Below are 16,938 nucleotides of genomic sequence, written 5' to 3'. Positions count from 1 at the left end.
GTGATACACTTCCTGCTGCCAGTTGGTGGCGCTATAACTTTGACTCACAATAGTCACATCCATGTGATCAGACTCCTATAACGAACACACTCGTGAAGTTTCATAAAGATCAATATATGTATTAAGACGTTATAACACATTTCCTGTTTCCTTTTTCTCGCCATAAATTTGTTGCCTCGCCACGGCCAAACCGTTCGAGATATCAAAAATCCCCTGGCAATTTTTAATCATCAGTGTCTTGACTTCATGCTGACCGAGTTTGGTGGCGATCGGATTAATCGTCTAGGAGGAGTATATCAAATTCCAGAGCATGCGTTTTTCAAACAACCCTTAATAGCTGACTTCCTGTTGGCGTGGCGATTAACTTAGAGCGCGAAAGTTGTTCGGCCCGATGAGGTCTATATGTGTACCGAGTTTCATACTAATACGTGCAAGCATGTTTAATATATGGACCAAATTTTCAGACTTTTTTCAAGGGGGCGCTGTCGAGCCCCCCTGCCACGCCCGGGTACCAGCCTCTCCGGCGTCCTAATGGCCGCGGATTCCAATGTGTGTGCCAATTTTCAAGAGTTTTTGAGCATGTTAAGGCCCCCAAAAAGCCCCGGAAGACGGAAAAAAAAAAAAATAAATAAAAAAAATAATAATAATCCTTAGAAGAACAAGAGGGCCCTGCGCGAATTTTCGCTTGGGCCCTAAAAAAAATAATAATAATCCTTAGAAGAACAAGAGGGCCCTGCGCGCTTAATTCGCTTGGGCCCTAATAATCCTTAGAAGAACAAGAGGGCCCTGCGCGAATTTTCGCTTGGGCCCTAATAATCCTTAGAAGAACAAGAGGGCCCTGCGCGAATTTTCGCTTGGGCCCTAATAATAATCCTTAGAAGAACAAGAGGGCCCTGCGCGAATTTTCGCTTGGGCCCTAATAATAATAATCCTTAGAAGAACAAGAGGGCCCTGCGCGCTTAATTCGCTTGGGCCCTAATAATCCTTAGAAGAACAAGAGGGCCCTGCGCGAATTTTCGCTTGGGCCCTAATAATCCTTAGAAGAACAAGAGGGCCCTGCGCGAATTTTCGCTTGGGCCCTAATAATCCTTAGAAGAACAAGAGGGCCCTGCGCGAATTTTCGCTTGGGCCCTAAAAATAATAATCCTTAGAAGAACAAGAGGGCCCTGCGCGAATTTTCGCTTGGGCCCTAATTGGCTGAGCAATTCCAATAGGGTCCTCACACCATCGGTGCTCGGGCCCTAAAAAGTAACATCAACATGTTTTTTTTTATACCAGATGAACAAGCGTGATCTCATCCTGTTGAGAGATTTACAGTGGAGGGGGAAGATTTAATTAAATTAGAGGGAATTCTATATGAGTATCTTCTCAATATGCCATCTGCCTTGTCCCAAATGGTGCACTAATTACTGATGTGTAATCTAGTAGGCTTTCAACCAAGCATACCCATGTTCCACAGGCTGTTCCATTTTGCATTTTATGATTCAGAAGGGTGCTCACGATGGCTTTTTTTGCCATCAGCTTTCTGTCCCTCCAAAGACAGCTATGCAAACTGATAGTTTGACACTATATAAAGTACATAAAGAGATCCTAAAAGTAATCCATATGAATTGAGTGGTTTAGTCCAAATTTTCCGAAGAGACACGATCACTTTATATAATGAACCGATTGAATCTATGCTTATTTTCACATATAAACATTCATCAACTCGCACATCAGTTGTGGTAAACAGACACTCAAGCATGTTTGCTTGACATGCAAGAACCAGTGAGGTTCTCGTCGGTTGTGCAGTACATTTGAGCTTCGGCAAGAGGTTTGTTCACACGCTTCAAGCAGGTTTGGCTGAGCTTCTGTTATGTTTGCTGATATATGTTAATATGTGAATATAATATAAAACCAACTTTACCCAAGTGGAGTCGCACACAGCCACATGCGCAAGCACTTTTCAAACAAAGTGCGCGTCAGCATTTGAAATTGAAAGCAGCCTTCTGTTAGTGGGGTTCATATTTTAAATATATAAGTCCACTGCACACATAAATGATGACTTCGTAGAGCATTTGTAAGGAAAATCCCGATGGGCGAGACCGCACACTGCAAGTGTAACATCAAACAAGGCGCACGTCTGCAACAAAGCCCGTGAATGTCCTTGTAATTCGCTTCAACCTTTCATAAGTTTATGAAAGATTATTTTACGGAAGGTTCGAGTGGTGTATGAGTGTGAGAATTTGGAAGCAAAAAGAATACTGGTGTTTCTTAAGCACACACAGCATCACTGTGCATCTAGTTAAAAACTAAGCTCAGAATCGATCCAGAATCGTTGGAGGGAGAATCGTGATGCATCGATGGATCGATTTTTTAGCCCACCCCTACTCGCGATACCTCTCATAGGAAGGGCAAATGGATTTGCAACGGTCGACTTGATGCGTCCAGTGTAGGCACGGTGTAATCGACGAGGAGAAATCAGTAGTCGTGCAACCCCTATGCTTGAACGATTGTGACAGGGCATACTTTAAAAAGTAGTACTTGAACATCTACCACTGCTGCTGCAGTGGACAGATGTGTAACTCATCTAAAAATACATCATTTTGGAAAAAAAAACCATTGGGAATTATATTATTTGGGAGGAAAAAGGAACTTTAAAGGGATAGTTGATGTATTTTTGGATGTTGCAACAGTGGTAGACATTCAAGAAGTATTTTTTAAGAAGGGTGAGTGTACCCATTAAGCTTATGTGTACCCATTAAGCCTATGCACCCTTTAAGCTAACTTTTAACTCTGAAGTCAAATGAAAAAAGAGAAAATCATGTTTTATGCTGCTTATTATTTTAACCAATCCAGTGATTTGTTACTTTCCTGACATTTTTTATTGCATACCAATCACATTTGGCATTGTTGAGTTACCCCCCCTCATGTGCGTGCTGTCTCAGGGGACCTCACACAAAAGCACCCAAAAAAGTTGTTGTTGCAGAGCGCCTCAGAAATCAACATTTCTGCAATGTTCAGCCATTTCTTTGGAGAGTACATTGATATGTTAAATAAGAGATAAATCTATTGTTTTTTGTGTATGAACAAATTAGGGATGTAACAAATTACTCATGGTTCGGTTTTTATTACGGTTTTAGGGATGAGTGATTTCTGTGTCATTTATTGTCTGATTAACTTTAAAAACAGAGCCAGCAGGAATATTAGTATTATTTTCTCTTTAACATAATGCATGATCCAGTACATACTGTTACACATGCAGTTTTTCAGCATGTGTACTGTTTACGTTCACTTAAGACATAACCGACTATGTTTGCTTGTTAGGATATTTGCTAAAACGGGCATGTTGACAATTTTTCTGTGAATTTGTCCTCCTTACAAAGAGTGACCGTTTTGTCTGCACCATGGTGCAAGTGCGTGCCAAACCATGGGTGGAGAACGGTAAGGTTCGATTTTTGTTACCGAGAACCTTTACACCCCTAGAACAAATAGTACTTTATCATTTTATATCATTTTCCTTTAAATAGAAAGATACGTTTTATTAGCTTGCGCAAAAAGCTAATCTCAAGGTCAAACCATTAGCCTTACTAAAAAATAGCCTGCAAAAGAATTAAGCATGTAATCTACAAACAATAAATCTTTTGTGATTCATTTTCAGGGCTGGGGACATGTAACGACGTTACGTATTTAAAATACAAAATTTGAGTAACTATTTCGTTACAGTTACATTTTAAATAGATGGTAATCAAATTACAGTTACATTCAAAAAGTATTTTAGATTACCAAAGGGATTACTTTGATTTTTTATGTCATTTGTTTCATTTAATAGGTTATTAACGTAAGCTGTTTGAGGATTTTTAACCAACGAGGCATGAGACATGAGATCGCACACAAAAAATGAACGGGAAAACAGGACATAATGCATTTCTCTAGTGGAAATTCAAAGACAGTTTTACTTATAAACATGAAGAAGGACGTACAGTAACATCGTAGTGCAATGCAAGCTATGTCTATCTGCAACAAAACGTCAGCTTCAGGATTCAACATCTAATCTGAAAAAGCATCTTGAGGTAGGCCTAAGCTGTTCTTGTTCTTTAAAAATGTTATTTTCCTTATTTACTCGTACGTTGAGCTTTGTATGGTTGGTTATCATTAGCCTATGGTTAATATTTATAAGAATTTATTAGGTCTTTGAAAAATAACACAAAATCCTCATAGAATTAACATCCACTTAATCATGCGTTAAATAATGTTTTATAAAGCCAATTTCTTGGTGTACTTCACAGACAAACTTTAAATCGTAATAATAAATTAAAAATGTTTAGGTATATGGCGCGTACTCGAGTTCATGATCAAAAATAGAGATGCAGTAGTCCACTGGTCATGAATCCAAAAGTTTTTTAGCTTTGTTTTGATCTTTATTCCGGGCTTGCAAACAAACAGCTTTGTAATAATTTCCCAAAATTTCAGGAAATATTTACTAAGCCTGTCAACAGGACGTTAACATGGGCATACGCTGAATACGGACACAATGAGAACAGATGCGCCAGCAGAGAAAATACTGCACCATGCACAAGCTCACTGTTCAAATATAGGAAGAATAATATAAATATTAAATTGGGGTTGATATGAGATGAAGGGAACTGTTGTCAGAAACGTTTTGATGGCTTTTCCTCTTATCTCCTGCTTTGTGTATAGTGGTAACCATGGAAACGCTATATCACTGCTGTTCCATAAGCGCCACCTACTGTCAGAGAGTGAATTTGCATTTCATGCAGGTGTCTTATGTAGCATAATTTCACAAAGCTAGTCAGACCAGGCTGTTTTTGCGGTTAATCTTGAAATTATACAATAATTTAAATGAAAAACAACTGATCATGCTCATGTGCATAATATCTTTGTTGGGATTGTGATAAAAATCCAGTTATTGGGTGCTATTGGGTAGATCATTTCACATTTTTTTTTTTTTTTTTTTATAATCATTCTAAATGTTACAAACAATCTTTGTTAATAAAATTTAAACCACTGTGTCATCTAGTCAAGTCAAGTCAAATTTATTTATATAGCGCTTTTACAATTGGTAATTGTCAATCTCAACTCTATACACCTATAAAACAACCTATATTATTAACAATATTTTATTGTTATTTAATATTTTGTAATTCCTCTGATGCACATCTTTACAAATATAAAAATATAATTTAGGAATGATATATCAATAGTATTTTATATACGGATGTGATGTTAAAAGAAACATTTTCTTAATTTGTTTATCAAGATATTGAAATGCTTTACCAACACATAGGTTATGTATAATAAATTGCAGATATACATTTTGTAACTGATGTTAAAAATAGAATTTAGTGGAAAACCAAATCCTGGTGGGTAGAGGTCATTTTTATTTACAGGTTGTAAACTTGTAAACAAAACATCAAGTTAATATGGTCCTTTATGTTAAGTATTTCAAAGTATTCCAAAGTATTTAGATTAAGTTACTAAACTTGAGTAATGTAACGAAATACGTTACAGATTACTTTTTAAAGCATGTATTTTGTAATCTGTAGTGAAATACATTCTAAAAGTAACCTTCCCAACCCTGTTCATTTTACATTAATTTACAAAATAAATACATCATACATTGTTTTGTAGAACAAATTATTTTCATAAAAATAACACATAAGGAATCCTCTTATTACAAACTTTTACTTTTAACTTTTAGTGAAAGTCTTAATGATAACATTTCTTTGTGTGCTTTTACCTTACTTACTACCTTAATTTACAACTATATTTAGATAGACCTATAATTTACACATTAATTAAATTGAGATAGAGCCTGTTTTGTCCTTAAGTTCCTTGTGTATAACCGGGCATAACTCAGGAGCCAAGAGGGGTTAAGGCTCGAGACTCCGGGCATGGAGAGGTCCCAGACCCACCTTTCCCCACAGTAGCGAGCGCCTGAGACTGTCCGGTTCCAATATATTGCCACTTCCTGTCCAGCTTTGAATAGGCATAACTCAGGACCCACTCCGAGGCATGGAGGAGTCACCCAGTGGGCCCCCAATGCCGGGAGTATGGAGCCCCAACTTGGCTTTTTTTTCCAGAGATACACTTGGTCAAACTTCTAGCTTGACTCCAGCTACAATTCCAGAGTCAAGCCAACATAAGGCTCCAGACCACCGATCTGGACCCCCAGCCATTAACACCTACCCATCCCACCCAGGGCTCTAATCAAACATTAGTAAAATTATTATTTTTTTAATACTTCCCTGTCACTGAATAAATATATCAATGTTTTATTGCTTTAAAATCAATAAATTTGTATATTTTGTGAATCAATCATGATGGGCTTATCTGGAACACATGTGGGCTTAAATGGTGCCAAAGTACCAATTAAGCCAATGCCAGACTTCTGACATTATTTATAAAATATCTTAATTTTATATTCTAAAATGTACATCAACTAATTAATACATTTTCAAATGAGAGAAAAATCTTGCATTTTAACAAATGATTTTCTTATAAACCATGTCATTATCTACGAAAAAACACTTAAACTTAGATTTTGGTGGACTTAATAGGTACACTCACCCTATGCTGTCATAAATAAAACTGCAGTTGCCCTGTCACACTTGTACAAGTAGGGGTTGCACGACTTTTTCTTTAAGATTTTGTTTAAGTTGTTTTAAAGGGTTAGTTCACCCAAAAGTTAAATTACTCACTCTCATGTCATTCCAAATCCACAAGACCTTTATTCGTCTTCGGAGCACAAATGAAGATATTTTTGATGAAATCCGAGAGGTTTTTCATCTCCTATAGAAAGCAACGAATTTGCCAGATTGAAGGTCAAGAGATGCAGTAAGGTCATTGTTAAAATAGTCAACGTGACTACAGTGGTTCAACAATGTTATGAAGCCACAAAAATTATGATTTTATTAAATTTTTCCTCTTCCCTGTCAGTCTCTTACGCAGTTGACACAGTGAACGTAGTGCAGAGCTGGTGTTTACGTCCAAACGACGGCTCAGTATTGGCCGACGCTGTTCATGTGAGCACCATGCTTGTGATGCTGACGCAGAGCTGGCCAATACAAAGCAGGCTTTGTATTGTCGGCATTCTGACTAGACACGTTGACTATTTTAACAATGTCCTGGACCTTGAATGTGGTAAGATATGGGAGACAAAAAAACCCTCTCAAATTATCAAAAATATCTTAAGTTGTGTTCCGAAGATGAATGAAGGTCTTGCAGGTTTGGAATGACATGGTGAGTACTTAATGACAGAAATTTCATTTTTAGGTGAACTAACCCTTTAATAATTGATGCATCAAAGGGTTAAATGGAGTTTCCATATTAATGTTTTATTTAAAAATGTTTTTCACAATGTGAGCAGGTGACTAGTGTCATGAAAGGAAAAAATAGCCTCACAAAACTTGTAAATCACAAACTCTCTCGTCAGAATAAAATGGACTTTTGCATGTTGCAAACTCTGTTTACGAAAAAGAAGGTCATTGTGTAATTTCCTTCCTCCTGCAACTTCCTTGTGACATTAAATGACTAAAACAAACAGGAGACGTCCCACACATGTAATGCGGAAAAATGATTCAGACCCTGCACCTGAGCGATGGCCGGCCTGTCTTTGCATTTTCTGTGTGCTGATTTTAAAGGGTTAAAAAAACAACTGGCAATGAGTTACTGGTAGATGAAAGCATTATCACATTGTCCAAATTAAGTATTTAATAAAAATGAAAGAAAAATAGGAATTTCTACTAGGTACAAAACAGTAGAGCCACTGGCAACATGCAGCAAAGTTATTAGTACTGTGATCATTCAGAGGGATCTACAGGATTTAATTTCTCACATTTTACTCTCACCGTCTCTGTTCCCGGAGACACACCAACAGTGCACATTTTGGATGTATCCCTTAACTGACCTGAGTTTGAAAATGTGAAGTGTTGGTGTTCCTCCACGAACAGGGCTGGGAAACATGATAAAGTGTTTAAGTACACAGTATGTAAGCTTAAGCTTAAAATAATGAAAATTCCATTCCTTATGATATTCCCCTTCAAATACATACACAGGTCTGACATTTAATACATTAATTTGTCAAAAGTTTGGATGCATTTCTAGTGAGAACTGTACACTTGGAAAAACAGGTTCAAAGGGGTTCTATATACGCTGTGTCTGACTGTAAAATGCTGTCTCCGAGACAGGATACGGCTGTAGAAAGGCACCAAGGTATGTCCTAATCCAATGTCCTAACCTTCATCTGACCAATTTTTGAGGGCAGCATAGATGCATCCTTTGCAGTAATTTGTTTTAACAACTTTTGCCCCTTATAATGCAATTTCAAGATTTAATATTGTAGTAATTAAATATTTGTTTAGTTACCTTTAAAGTTTGTGCAATTTAGTTGTAGATCATTAAACTGACATGCTTCCTTAGAAGTCTGTCCAAAATCATTCATTGTCCGATGCCTGAGCATTCGAATGCAGCTATAGAGTTCTTGACTTAATTTTAAACAGCCCTTTATGCCAAAAAGGTTTTATGCATAATTGCATAATACTTTCATGTTTAATGGGTCATTTCAAATTTTTCTATATAAAAATTGTTTATGAGCTGTAAATCAAATTATTACTATAAAATTATTTCATGTTGGAGTTTAGGTCCAACCCTTATCAAAATCACATATCTATATCTTTACAGCAATCCTGAAAGTTATTGATTAGTTTGTTCAGGGTGTGTTTGATTAAAGTTGGAGCAAAACTCTGCTGGAAAGTGGACCTCAAGGGCCAGCGTTGAGAACCCCTGTTCAATATAGAACCTCTTCTTTTAAGAGTGTGTGATGCACTCTACACCAAATAAAAGCTTTGATGGTCATCATAAAGCAGTGTTCTTTTTGGTGTTAATGGAAGTGACGACAAGGACATAATATCCAAGCAGAGGAGACACCCTAGGGGTTAAAAGACAAAACATCCTCTGAGCGGAATTATTTCCTCCCACAACACCTGCCTTCCTCTTCCTCCATGTCAGCTTTTCAGGCCAATATATATTGTGATCATATGAAATGAGGAAGTGCTCTTATGGACTTGCCTAATAATATTTTATTTTTTCAAGGTCCAATACTAATGTAGACTGTATGTAATTTTACAAACCAGTAATTAAATGACAATTTTAATTTTTGGTTGAACTAACTCCTTTAATATTTTTAGCAGCTGCATTAATGGTGATCAGAAATAATTTTAAAATTACATGGTAAGAGTTTTTACAAATGTCATCTTAGTGAAAGCCAAATACTTTTATAAACAAGCAGCTTTCCATCTTTCAGCATATTACCAACATATCATTTTGAGTAACAAGTTAACATGAAAAACTAACAATATTAGAATTTTTAATAAATTTTATGAGGAGATTTTACACATTTTTCAAAAACCTAAAAATGTGCTTCAAGTTTTCTGTGACAAAATTCTCAGACTTTTGGACCCCACTGTTCTCAAGATTTAGGACAGGAAATGATGGTCTTGAAATTATAGTGTGAGTGACAACTGAAAGATCCTCTCTTTATCTCTCTTCAAACATTCAAGGGGACCAGTGCTTTGAAGAAGAGAATGTGGAAGGACAAAAGCAAAGCAAAAAAAAAAAAAAAAAACACATCTGGACATGTGGTCATCTGGTGTGACTTGGGCACTGCTGAAGTTGCATTACTTGAATTATACAGCTGCATCCTGAGTAGCTTTTTTTCTCCAGCTGCAGCCTCTAAGAAAAACACAAATAAAACCATTGCATCCCCGTCCTCTGCCACCAACCAGAACCACTGTATTGGCTTTCATTGGAGCAGCAGATACAGGCAAGAGGGAGAACTTAAGAGCTTCAGAGTCTGGCTGGAAAGCTCTTTATCCTCCTTTTTCCAAGCAGCACTCCTCAATTAGAGGCCATGGGTCATGGGAGAAGTCTCAGTCCTTCACAAAGGACTTGATTAAGAAAACAGCCTGCTAGAATGATGAGGGATGAGTACAATCAGCCTGTGAGCAAATGACACTGTACGAGTGCTTCGTGACCCTGTCTCCTCCTCCTACTCTTGATGGCATATAAATGAGTGCGAGCACAATCCTGGAAAAGGAAAATCAACTGGATGTAGAGACTAAGAGTCTTCATTCTCAAACATCCTCCCTCTAATAAGAGAGAAACAAAGATATTTACTTAGATAGAAGTAGTATTACATATTTTCAGAACAAATATGCTGAACATCGGCATACTATTTCTAATTTATTGCCTTAGTGCTGGGGAAGCATTTACGACCAATTCAGATGCAACAGGAAAGAAGCAGTACCAGATCCAAAACGGACCATGCACCTACACTTTTCTGCTGCCAGAACCACAGAACTGTGAAGGTCCTTCAAGCACTTACACCAACCAAGTGCAGCGAGATGACCTGGTTGACTACGACAGCTCAGTCCAAAGACTGGAACAACTAGAGACCATCATGGAGAACAACACACAATGGCTGCAAAAGGTACAAGGAGAAAAAAGTACATAAATAGATGTGGTTTTCAAAGATAATTTGCTTATATTTTAGGACACTTTTTTGGGTTTAATTTTAGAGTTAGGTTTGTTTTGTTACTGTGAAAGTAGTTTTCTAAACTTAAATGTGAAATTCACCTGATTCCACTTAAAAAGGTGGTATGGAGTATGGTTTGCAGTTGGTATGAAAGGAACTATCTTAACTTGGGGAAGTGAATCTTTACTCATGATGTATTTGCATATTTGCATGCCACCGGTAACACTTAATAAAAACAATTTACTGTATATCTGCTTTGCATCCCTTGAAAGGCATTCATGGCAGACAAATGCAAGTGCTGATTTATGCTTGTAAATTTTTGCAGGTATGTTTCGGCTTGTACTCGTTATGGTACACACGTTGACGCAAATGTACCATGGTTCAGACCCAAATATGATGTCAAGAGAGACCTCTGGGGGAGGGGAGAAAGTGTTAGAATCAAACTCCTGCCAAGCAAACTCAAACCAAGACTTAAGCCAGAGAACTGTATGACTTCAGTGTGCTTTTCTCACAATGGAACAATGTAATCAGTTCAGTCAAGCAGCTAAAAACCAGGAAACAGCAATGAATGCTTAGTTTAAAGGAATGAACGTCATTCCTTTCAATGCCATCAGTAAGGCAAGGAAGAGTTAGCTCAGTTGGTAACACTTTACAATAAGGTTTCATTAGTTAATATCTTTAGTTAACATGAACTAACAATGAACAATACTTCTACAGAATTTATTAATCTTAGTCAATGGTAATTTCAACATAAATCCAAAGTTGTGTTTGTTAACATTAGTTAATACTTAGTGTTTGTTTGATGTGCTTGTTGTAAAGTGTTATTGTTCAGTTTGTCTCAGGATATATGAACATTTTGTAACACTTTACAATAAGGTTCAATAGTTAACAACATTAGTTAATTAAAAATAAACTGCACCTATACAGCATTTATTAATCTTTGTTAATTTCAACATTTACTAATACATTATTAAATTCAAGAGTTGTATTTGTTAACATTATTTAATGCACTGAAGTAACGTAAACAGACTATGAACAGCTGTATTTTTATTAATTAACGTTAAAAAGATTAACAAATACAGTAACAAATTTATTGCTCATGGTTAGTTCATGTTAGATAATATATTAACTAATGTTAACAAATGAGCCATATTTGTTAACATGATTGCAGTGTTTCTGAAAAAAATCAATATTAAATGATACTTAAAACAAAACTAAATCCACCAATAGGTGGCTGCAAGTCACTGACTTAATGTGGTCATTCATTCATTCATTCATTCATTCATTCATTCATTCATTCATTCATTCATTCATTCATTCATTCATTCATTCATTCATTCATTCATTCATTCATTCATTCATTCAACCAATTGTTCAAATAGCTAATTCACTACATTTTTTTCCCCCTCTTCATCTTAGCATTTACAAATGTTTGCAATGAGGATGAAACCTGTCACTCATCATTTCCATCCTGTTTGAGTCTTGGCTTGTTTCAGGAACTCAAAACAGGAAAGAGAAAATACATGGATGTGCACTCAACATTGTGGAGATCAGTGTTGGTAACGCATTACAAGTAACTCGAGTTACATAATCAGATAACCTCTTCCAAGTAACTGCTAGTAAAGTAATGCATTAGTTTTAAATTTACAACAAAATATCTGAGTTACTTTTTCAAATAAGTAAGGCAAGTTACTTTGTTTTCCCATTTATTGACTGACAGCTCTACTGTCATGTTGAGAGAAATCGGGAGTAAGTGTAGAGACATTGTGTGTAAACATGCTGTGACGAGCAGGGCGGGCGAGAGCCGTGAGGGAGCGGCGCGAGTGATAATGAGCATCACCTGCGAGTCGCGCTGACCTCGAGTCTATCACGGAGGAGCTCCGGAGGCATAAAAGGAGGAGCAACGTCAGTGAAGGACGAGAGAGGACCAGGCCTGGACTTTATTTTATGTTTTATTATGTTTGTGTGGCCGGCAGACGTCCGCGAGGGTCTGCCGGCATTACTTTCGTTATGTTCTTTGTTTATTTTGAATTAAATTTTTGTTGAACGTTCGCTGGTTCCCGCCTCCTTCTTCCCACATTTACGAACTGTGTTACATTGGTACCGAAACCCGGGAGGAAGGAGGGACATGCTGTCGAAGAGCCCTCGCTGCTGAGGGGGATCGCGGTGCTGCGGAGTTCAGGCAGCGCGGGAGTGGGAAGACCACAAGAGGCTGCCCGAGGTGGTGGTGCTGGAGCCTAGTGAAAGGTGGGACGGAGACCCGGATGCCATGCTCCTGGGACTAGCTGGGGTGGCTGCCGTCCAGGAGGGAGCGGAGGAGTCGCCACCGTCCACCGTGGGCCGGAGCCTGCTGCTGTCCGCCATGAAGGGGAGGAGCAGGGGACGGGGGACTCGCTGCCGGCTGCCCTCAGCCGGAGGAGCCATCGCCGGCCGCCAGGAGGCGGTCGAGGATCGGGCCGTCCACCGTGTGTCCAGTGCCACCGCATGCCACCGTGAGGAAGAGCCTTTTGGAATTACTTTCGTTTTGTTCTTTGTTTATTTTGAATTAAACTTTTGTTGAATGTTCGCAGGTTCCCGCCTCCTCCTTCCCACATTTACGAACTGTGTTACAGATGCTTATTGTAGTTCTAGACTAAATGTGAACATACTCAGTGAACATTTATTTTATTTGTATTTTTTTAAGCAGGAAAAGATTAAAAACAAATCGGGCCTGACTCAGTATAAAAACTGTTTTTCAGCAGGTTCCTGCTCTGCAGAACATAAATACCACACACACAACAAACTCCAAGACAAAACAACAAAAAACACACACAAACCAAGAGAAAAAGCATTAGGGGGAGACCATGGAGCCACCTCAGTGGTCACAGATGTACCTGTCCATTAGATGGCGAGCAAATGTTATTTTAAATAGACTTATTGATGTTACAGTTCTGATGTGCTGTGGGATCTCATTCCAGGCTTTAGTAAGCACATGAAAAAAAGACGTCTGTCCATTGCAGTTCCTAAAGGCCGGTACAGGCAAAAGTCCATTAGAGACAGATCTCGTAGTGCGCTCGAACATAAAGCTGAGTTTTGGAGCCAGCGCAGTAAGTGCCTTTGAGGTGCGTCCACTTAAGATTTGACAATACAAGTTCATCCCATGGCTTAATTTATAGTTCTGAAATGTCAAGGCATTAGACAAAGATAGTGCAATCAGGGGCGTAGCAGCCATTTTAAAAGGGGGGGGGGGACAGCTGTATGGTGATGTGACCCAAAGCTGATATTCATAATAATAAATTCTAAATAGAATACCAATTGGCATTTTACAGCACCCTAGTGGCAATTTTGGGAACATGCCGTGATAGCTTACAGGAACCTATTTTTGTGAAATCATCCTCAAAATTTAAAAATACTACTTTGAGGCCAATGTGAGACCTATGGAAGCCCGTTTCCGCCACAAAAAAAAAAAAAAAAAAAAAAAAAAAAAACACACAAAAAAAAAGATTAATTGCGACTTTTTATCTCAGAATTGCGAGTTATAAAGTCAGAATTCTGAGATAAAAAGTCGCAATTGCGTGATAAAAAGTCAGAATTCTGAAATATAAAGTCGCAATTGCGTGATAAAAAGTCAGAATTCTGAAATATAAAGTCGCAATTGCGTGATATAAAGTCAGAATTCTGAGATATGAAGTCGCAATTGCGAGTTATAAAGTCAGAATTCTGAGATATAAAGTCGCAATTGCGTGATAAAAAGTCCGAATTCTGACTATATTTCTCGCAATTGCGACTTTATTTCTCAGAATTCTGACTTTTTCTCACTACTGTGAAACGTTATTTCTCACAGTTCTTACTTTGCTTGTGTTTCCTTTCATTGCGACTGACCATCAGGATTACTGCTTTGTTATTATTATACATTAAATAGACCATCAGGATTGCTGCTTTGTTATTTTTATACATAAAATAGAGGACATCATAAAGGATTATTTTTAGCGGCGATTTACCAATAAAGAAATATTGATTTTACTGGAGGAGACACATAAAGATTAGTCTCCGGACATATGCATTATGCAGGAATATACATATAGAATGTTTCCACGGTAACCTTGTACACAGCGTTTCAAGGAGAAAAAACAGCTTTTACTGCCATCTAGTGGGCTTAATACTAAAACAACCAATACCTATTATGTTTCATTAACTTTACAACTCAAGGGTAGAATCATGCAATTCTGCAAATTACAGTCGAGGTATTTGGACAATAAAAGTTGTTTTTAACAGAATGGATACACTAATGAATTTTGCACAATAATAACAATATAATAATAATCATAATAAGAAGAATCAGCTGTGGTGGAGGCGCAATAAATCAGACAAAGCTGAAGTGGCACATTTTATACACCAACAGCTTCAGACTTCACTGCAGCACGGCTATCATTGGATGCACTGTTACAGACAGAGATACTGACCATCAGTTAATTCAGAGGAAAAAAGTAAAAATTCTGACTTTATAACTCGCAATTGCGACTTTATATCTCAGAATTCTGAATTTTTATCACGCAATTGCGACTTTATATCTCAGAATTCTGACTTTATAACTCGCAATTGTGAGATATAAACACGCAATTGCGAGTTAAAAAGTCAGAATTCTGAGATAAAAAGGGTTTTTTTAGTGGCTTTTTTTTTTTTTTTTTTTTGGCGGAAACGGGCTTCCATAGAGACCATCTATACTTTATTTAGATAAAAATATTTTATGATATTTGAAATATTTCAGTTACACTACATTTGAACAATAACTTTTCTTACTTCTTAATAGTTGTGTTAAATGAGTATACAGATTACATCTACAGTAATTTTATACAGCATACATTTTATGAAAATATATCAATAAAACCTAAATCAATGTATTTACAAGTTTTTAATATTTTCAAGATCGAAGTGAGATTTTTAATCAAAACTTTCAAACTGAATTATACATTAATATACATTAATATATATAATTATAATTATACATTAATTAATACAGTAGTTAACACTATTGGAACACAGCCTTTATACATAAAACTAATTTTATTTAACAGTTTGAACATAAAATAGAAAATTTTATCTTTTTTTTTCTAGCGATTATCATTGATTTGATTACACAGATCCTATTTAAACTGAGCTGACCTAGACAATGACGTCTCTGCATTCAATAATAAAATGCCTTAAACTGGAAATTCAGTGTTTAATCTTGTCATTATAAATTACTCTATTCTCCTATTTGATACTGTTCAGTGCTTTGACACAATCTGTATTATTAAAAGCACTATATAAATAAAGGTGATTGATTTAAATTAAATTGAATTAAATTGATGTGTAATTCCTTAAAATTTTGGCAAGCAGTTCCAATTAAGAAAACACTGCCTTAAAATAGTCAGTCTGCTCTTTTTATACAAATCTCACCTGTACACATTCTTGAGAGGTTGAGCAACTGTCCCTTCTCTCTGTCAGTGACGTCACAGCCTGCCTTTCCTACAGACCAGTTAGGACATAAAGTAGAATATTTACATAAAGTATAAAAATATATATATTTTAAATTTGATAAAGTATTTTAAGATATTCGGTGCAAAACAATTTTGATTTCTTGTGAAAGGATAATTCTACTCCGCGAGCAGCACGTAGGCAACAAAAGACAGAAGAAACCAATAATTTGTTACGTCTCATTTAGCAGACGCTTTTATACAAAGCGACAAGTAGGAGAGCATTTAACACACTGAATCCGGCGCGACGTGACGAGGTCAATACGGGTTCTGTTGTCTTTTGACGTTACAGTAACAGTTAGTTTAAATCATAACATGAAAACTTTATCACGTGATTCGTGTCATCGCGACATACTGTAACATACTTACAGTGTGTGTTTGAAAAAAGGATGTAATCGTCCTTTGCTTTTTTCTGGGGTGCATTTTATCCCAGACGGCCTAATAGCAAAGTGAATGAACGAACGAAAACTCAAAACAGCAACAAGAGATTTGAACATAGGATTTGAAGCTCATAGCAGACGCGCCCAAGACATGATTCGCACTGTGATTGGCTGAATGTTAGTTCACTCAAATCTAAGTAAGAAATCAGAGAACACTGCCGGTGCCGGAAATATTCACACTGGATCCAAAAAAATAAAAAATAGCAGGGGTCAGAATCACCTGTTTCTAAAAGTGCGGGGGACGTGTCCCCCCCGTCCCCCCCGGTTGCTACGCCCCTGAGTGCAATACAGTGGTGAGTCCAGCCTGGAAGCCTGTTATGGATCTTGTAAGCTCTATTATAGAGTCTTATTACTGGTTCAAGAATTTCATTTGATGTGAGTGACCAAACAGGTAAACAATACGACAGAGTGGACATAATAATGGCATGAAGATATGTTTTAGATACAGAAAGAGACAAATATGGTCTAA

The 16,938-nt window shown here is 37.1% G+C and overlaps 2 protein-coding genes across 5 annotated transcripts in view; one reads left to right on the top strand and one right to left on the bottom strand.

Moving 5' to 3' along the window:
* Positions 1–16,938, bottom strand: part of LOC137019898 (microcephalin-like) — a 157,992-nt gene that overhangs the window by 57,312 nt on the left and 83,742 nt on the right. The window lies entirely within an intron of this gene.
* Positions 10,175–16,938, top strand: part of angpt2a (angiopoietin 2a) — a 66,730-nt gene continuing 59,966 nt past the window's right edge. For all 4 annotated transcript variants that reach the window (XM_067385553.1, XM_067385552.1, XM_067385550.1 and 1 more), the window contains exon 1: positions 10,175–10,489. In XM_067385553.1, coding sequence (XP_067241654.1) covers positions 10,214–10,489 — 276 coding nt within the window. In that variant the 5' untranslated portion in view covers positions 10,175–10,213. The remainder of the gene's footprint in view (positions 10,490–16,938) is intronic.

This window comes from Chanodichthys erythropterus, chromosome 5 (genome assembly GCF_024489055.1).
Source record: "Chanodichthys erythropterus isolate Z2021 chromosome 5, ASM2448905v1, whole genome shotgun sequence".
Lineage (NCBI taxonomy): Eukaryota > Metazoa > Chordata > Actinopteri > Cypriniformes > Xenocyprididae > Chanodichthys > Chanodichthys erythropterus.
Note: the sequence above shows the minus strand (reverse complement) of the source record. Positions and strands in the feature narration are given on the sequence as shown.